Here is a 6,222-nt window from a genome sequence, read left to right as displayed (position 1 = left end):
CAATAATGTTGATGTAAATCGCACTAAGACTCAATCGACAAATAACTATGGATATTTGATTAAAGGATAGTTGAAGTTTATTTTGGTTATATGTTAGTATAGTTCTCAACTCATGCTCCGAGTTGGAGTTAATTATTTTTATTAAATTATAGAGTGAAAAATTGAAAGTTAAAATGTTTTTTAGTCTTTTTATTTTTCATTTATTTGGTATTAATCCTCAAATTTTATTTTCAAGAATTTACACCGGTTTGGTTTCTGAAATTATTATTATTATTATTATTATTATTTGAAAACTAAAAAAAGAAGAAGAAGAAGAAGAAACAATCATTTTTGTTTCCATGAGACAAGCAGAGCAGTTTCTTTACCTGGTGCTGATCATGTTAATTTTATGGAATCAAATCAATAACATCTTCATCTTGAATTGAACCATATTTAAACCACCACCAAACATCTTTCCATTTTGACCGGTTTTCGTGAAACTTAAGTTATGGAAGTTAACTTACAAGTCTGCAAGAAACATTTCAAAAGGAAAAGATAGTAGCAACAACTTCTATCCTCATTTCTATTCATTTGCATTTCGCAGAGCTGTTAATCATGCTTCGAGTTCTAACAGACATGGAACTAACGATTTATAGCTCGTTTTCACGAGCAAAACATCAGACCATTGCAGCAGAATTCAATATCGAAACACTGTTTCTAAGAAAGAACAAGAATCAAAAGAAATCAATCTCTAAATAATTACCTGAAGGCTTCACATCTAAACCCGGACCTTTGTTATTCATAGGTGTTTCCATCATGGCTTGCTTTGGCACTTCGGGTGGATTTGCACATCGAATGAGTGCCCAATTCACACTCTGAAAGAATGGGTGCTGTTTAACTTCGGTAGCCCCACGCCTATAAGCAAGCCGATGCTGCGGTTCCTTTACAAGTAAACCTCTAATCAAGTCCCTAGCAGCAAAGCTTACATTTGGATACTCTGGAAATCTCAATGGCTGGCCAACCACGTTAAAGAGAGTTGCCCGGTTACCATTGCCCTTGAATGGTGTTTTACCGAACAAAAGTTCATATAGAAAGATCCCAAATGTCCACCAGTCTACAGCACTTCCGTGCCCTTCACCTTTAATGATCTCTGGTGCCAAGTATTCATGAGTGCCCACGAAGGACATCGATCGAGCATTGGTAGGTTCCGCTATGAGCTCAGGAAGAGGACTCACTTGATGGCCCGTTTCGTTCTTTACTTTGTTCTTCTTTTCTTTCTTCGGCTTGCTTGAAAAAAAACGTGGTCCAAAACATGCAGGTTGGATACAATCCGGCTGCACCACACAAGTTGGCTCAATGCATGCAGGTTGAGCACAGTACGAGGAATGTTTTGATTCCAGGGTCGTGTTCGAGGACTTGACCAGAGTAGGAGAGACAGCACATCTAAGAGAGAGGTCAAAATCTGAAAGCATTATATGTCCATCTTCTCTCACCAAAACGTTCTCCGGCTTAAGATCTCTGTATATGATCCCAAGCATGTGAAGATACTCCAAAGCAAGGAGAACTTCCGCCACATAAAATCTGCAAAGCAACGGAAAAGATCAATGCAGATGACAATAAATTATTAGTAATTACTTGGTTTAAACTTTTCTTCTGCAATCAATCCATATCAGTCCGCATTATCATCCAATATCCTGAAGAACACAACTTATTTCAATCTGCAAAGCTTATAGGCTGCCTAAAACTCAACGAACAAGACAACAATCGGGAATCTGAAAACAAATCCAGAGAAGACATTGTTAACAAAGCCCAACTATAATTAAAATTAGGCCTAAAAAACTTCAAGAATTGCCGAAGAATGTTATTTAGTTACAAGATTACAACTCGGGACTCCATGCTTGGTACCTGCCAAACTAGAGAAGATAAAGCCATGGATTTCGATATGGGCAACTTGATAAAAGTTATTTTAGTTTATGGTCCTTTATATAGAACCAGAATACCAACAAAATTGTAACACAAGCTTCCTAGTGGCATCATAGGCTATACATTCGATGGAAAATGGAGCCAAGGGTAGTCTTCAAGAATCTTTAGTACATACAGCAGTTAAAATAAAAAGTACAATGATTCAGACTAGAGTGGAAAGAGTAACCGATAAGGAGAAGAAGACCAGTGGCTAACCTGGCACCTTGCTCTGAAAAGTGCTTTCCAGGTTGTCTTTGCCTGAGTGCGTGCAAATCTCCTCCAGGGCAGAACTCCATGACCAAGCAAGACAGCTTCTCGGTCTCAAAATGCGTATACAAGGTCGGTAGGAAGGGGTGATCCAGAGATTGCAGAATCTCTCTTTCTGTCTGGGCTCGGAGAAGCTTCTTACGACTCGCCAAAAGAGCTTTATCCATAACCTTCATCGCAAAATAAGTTTGAGTGCCTGTCAATTCCGATAGATAAACGCTACCTATATCCCCACATCCGAGTCTCCTCAACACCCTAAAGTGCTTAAAGTCCAAGTCTCCCTTTCGGGATCTCACAGCTTGAATTGCTTCCCATCTTATATCATTTGCTTTGTGGGGCTTGTAGATGGCACTGCTTAGACAACTAGAGCCGCTTTCATCGCTAACATCGCTGCCAGTACTCCCTCGATACATGCTTGTCTTCCTACTCTCGACCACATCACACGAATTACTAATTTCTGTGTTGGTGAAACTTGGTTTGGCTTCAGTATAATTTGTGCCGGTGCACACACTATGTGAAGGACTCGGACAAAAGTTCGGTTCATGTTCAGATCCGGTATGGTTGTTCAACTGCACAACACCTCCTTTACATGAACCTGGTAGAATATTTTCAGATTCCAATGAACCACTTGAATTCAAACTGATATGATCACCAATGGGATGTTTGAAGCTACTAGATATACTTTCCACTGTCAACACCTTCATCTGGGTCGAAATAAGGACCTCGTCCTTTCCCACTGATTCGGATTTCCCCTTACTCGGATCGTAATACAATTTTCCCATATTAGGCAATTCTTCATCCTGCAAGTTGTCATAGGCTGTTTTGCATGGATGCTTTTGATAGCCTATAGAACCGTTCGGATGTCGAATAATCCTTATGCCTTGACTAAGAGTAGTACCGTGCGATGTAGAAGACGGCCCTTCGTTCCCGGATTGTTTCGGAGACGGAGGCCGGGAAGAACTCAGCGTCCCGGATGTCGAAGCAGAGCTACTGTTGGCTATACCAGAACCGGGATTTTGACTCTTGGGTGAAGAAATAACAAGTGATTCCATTGAATAATTCAAAACAAAACCTACAACTGCAAAACCAAAGTCCAATTTAGCAAAAATAAACCCCTTTCCTCTATGATAAAGCCATTAATTACAAAATCTTCAAGCTTAAAAGTCCCAAAAACACAAAATTCAACGTTACAAAATTCAAACTCAAATCATAAGCTGTTCAAACCAAGAAACGGAACATTAGCACAATTAAAGGAGATACCAAATCAATGTAAAAACCCAACCCATGAAAACATATATATACACTTTGAAATTTCTCAACAACCCTTTTTTCTTTTTTTTCTTTTTTTTTTTTTGAGAGTTCAAAACCAAACTTTGATTACTAAGAAAATGCATGAACAAGGGGGAGGGTGAAGAAGCTTAAAAATATTTCAAATTATAGAGCAAAGAAGCAAAAAAGAAAAGAACCCATAAAAGAAAAAAGCTTGAAAGGGGGTGGGGGGTAAAAACAAGTTACCTGATCATAGAACAGAGGAAACAATACAATGCAGTAGAACGTGAAAGCTTTCATGAAGTGAAAAACCCAGGAAAGGCAAAAGAAAAAGCTGATTGTTTGAAGAGAAAAGTGAACAGCTTTGGTTTATTTGACCTGTTTATGTTTCTTCTTCTTCTTCTAAGAAACTCATCAGAATCCATCTAAACAATAATGATAATAGGTTCTTTTTTTTTCTTTTTAGTGAATGAATGAACGAATGAAGAGGGAAAAAAGTTTCATGTTGCGTTGTTTTTCGTCGTTTTCTTGAAAGAAGCTTAAAGAAGGAAAAAAAAAAACCAAAGCTAATTTGACAAGCAAAGCTTAAAGCCTGTCTTTATCCTTTAGATTGTTTCCTCTCAACTCTCTAAGTATGAAGCAATATTCTTATTTTTAAGATTAAAATATCTATAATATATATATAATAATGTGGCTCAAAATAGAAATTTTAAAATTTATTAAATACTCACAATCAAGTCCGACTTAATTTATAATATCAACCTTAAATTATGTCGAAGTTCGTTTATCCACGCATGATTAGTAAATGAGATAAGTGTGGAAGGATTAAGGGTAGATAAATTTTTTGAAGTTTATTCGATTATTAAAATCAAATATTTCATCTTTTTTTTTTCTTCAAACCATTTGTTTCTTATCTTTTATTTTACTCAGTTAGTTATAATATCAATTTACAAGTTAGTTACTGTTCATCTTTTGTTTTTCTCCGTCAACCTTTTTTTCCTTTCTTTTTCTCATTTACTATACATGTCTTTTCTCTTTTTAGTTTGTAGATTTATTTTATGAGTATCTTTATTATCTTCATAAGTTGTAATGGACAAATAACAGTGTCTGTCGTTCGCTAAAACTTCACCAACCACTAGTAGTTTTTTTTAGAAAGTGGGTGACTCTTCGTCAACTTCTTAATCTATTTTTATTTTGAAAGTATTTTAGAATAATAAATGATTTCACATTATTTGGACAACATGCTAAAGTCTTTGTTGTATTGATAGAGCTTATCCTTCACCATCTACGACCAGAGGCGAATCTAGAAGGGCTAACAGGGGCTTGGCTCCCCTTAAAATGAAAAAGTATTATTTAATCCCTTTAAAAAATTTAAAAATTTAAAATTATTAAGGTAAAATTACACTTTGTCCCTTTAAAATTATAAAAATTTGATTTAATCCTTTAAAATTATAAAGATATAGACTATAAAAAATTAAAACTTCATTTGCCCCCTAAAAAATTGTTCTTGCTTTGCCCCTGTCTATGACGAGTGTTTATTATTTTTTTATCTAAATTGTATAGTTCCATTCATTGAATGAATTAATGAATTTACCTTTAAAAGAAAGTATTACAAAGTGCAATTAAATTAATTTCTAGAATATATTCAAAGTCAAATTAAAATAATTGAGAGAAAATTTACTTATGATAAAATTTAAACTAGAATAAATTTGGAAATAATTTACACATGTTTTATGCAACATAAAAATCAAATATAAATCGTCAAAATTCCAAAGTCTCGATTTTTACAAACAATACCAAGATTTCAACGTCAAAGATAGATAGTTAATCCAGTCAAAATATTATATGTAAGTCAAGCTAGGTCAATTTTCAATATATCTATGTATGGCATTAACATATAATTATAATTGCTTAATCTTGATCCAAAGTGTAAACTTCAAATTCTGCTCAACATCATCTTTACTTGTAATTAAATAATTCAAGCTAAACCCATATCAACCATTAATTTTATCCAAGCTTATTCATTTATGTCTGTTTATATTTTTTTTAAAAATTTTAAAAAGTTATTTAATCTGTAGCAGTTGCACAATTTTTATCTTGTTAAGATGTATTTTACAAATTTTTATATGCTATAAATTATATTTTATATATAGATAAAATTAGGTATTATTAATTTAAAACAAGTATAGAGCTCAGATAATGGAGGCGAAGCTGGATACGTAAAAGCTTGTTTCTTTGGTTTAATATTTTAGGTATAATAATTTATTTAATTTTTTAATTTTATAAAAAAATATTTTAGTTTTAAATTTAATTTTTTTCAACTTTCAAAACTATTTTTTTATTAAATCACCTCAAAATAAATTAAAAAGTTAATAAATATTAACTTTACGGATTTGGCATCCACATGATAGTCAACGCATATAATACGTCAGTAATTAATTTAAATAATTCTCTAAATTTCTAAATTTTTAGAAACTTTTATTTTTTGCTCTTTACAAAAAAAATTAAATAATTTTCTATATATTTTGTATTATTATTCTTTAATTTAAAAGATGAATTAATTGTTGTCGTTACATACACGTAGATTATTACGTAGGTGTCATATCAACAAAATTAACTTTATTGATTTTTCTATCAATTTCAGGGTGATTTAAAAAAATAAATTTAAATATTAAAAAAATAAAAATTAAATAAAGTGCTAAAATATATTTTTTTTTATAAAATTGAAATAAATTATTACAACAT

The 6,222-nt window shown here is 32.9% G+C and overlaps 1 protein-coding gene across 1 annotated transcript; it reads right to left on the bottom strand.

Moving 5' to 3' along the window:
• Nucleotides 1–519: 519 nt before the first annotated feature.
• LOC121208404 (serine/threonine-protein kinase D6PK) lies at nt 520–4,198 on the bottom strand. The gene is made up of 3 exons (XM_041078982.1): nt 3,724–4,198; nt 2,158–3,286; nt 520–1,560 (listed from the first exon to the last, which is right to left on the bottom strand). The coding sequence occupies exons 2-3, from the start codon at nt 3,258–3,260 to the stop codon at nt 714–716; spliced, it is 1,950 nt and encodes a 649-aa protein (XP_040934916.1). The 5' UTR covers nt 3,261–3,286; nt 3,724–4,198; the 3' UTR covers nt 520–713.
• Between the last annotated feature and the right edge of the window lie 2,024 nt (nt 4,199–6,222).

The sequence above is a fragment of the Gossypium hirsutum genome, chromosome A10 (genome assembly GCF_007990345.1).
Source record: "Gossypium hirsutum isolate 1008001.06 chromosome A10, Gossypium_hirsutum_v2.1, whole genome shotgun sequence".
Lineage (NCBI taxonomy): Eukaryota > Viridiplantae > Streptophyta > Magnoliopsida > Malvales > Malvaceae > Gossypium > Gossypium hirsutum.
Note: the sequence above shows the minus strand (reverse complement) of the source record. Positions and strands in the feature narration are given on the sequence as shown.

What these genes read in the sequence shown, in the direction of transcription:
- LOC121208404 (XM_041078982.1), bottom strand. Translation starts at nt 3,260, where the DNA reads ATGGAATCACTTGTTATTTCTTCACCCAAGAGTCAAAATCCCGGTTCT. An exon ending in TTTTCAGAGCAAGGTGCCAG is followed by an intron (nt 1,561 to 2,157) that starts GTTAGCCACTGG and finishes GTTGCTTTGCAG; the next exon opens with ATTTTATGTGGCGGAAGTTC.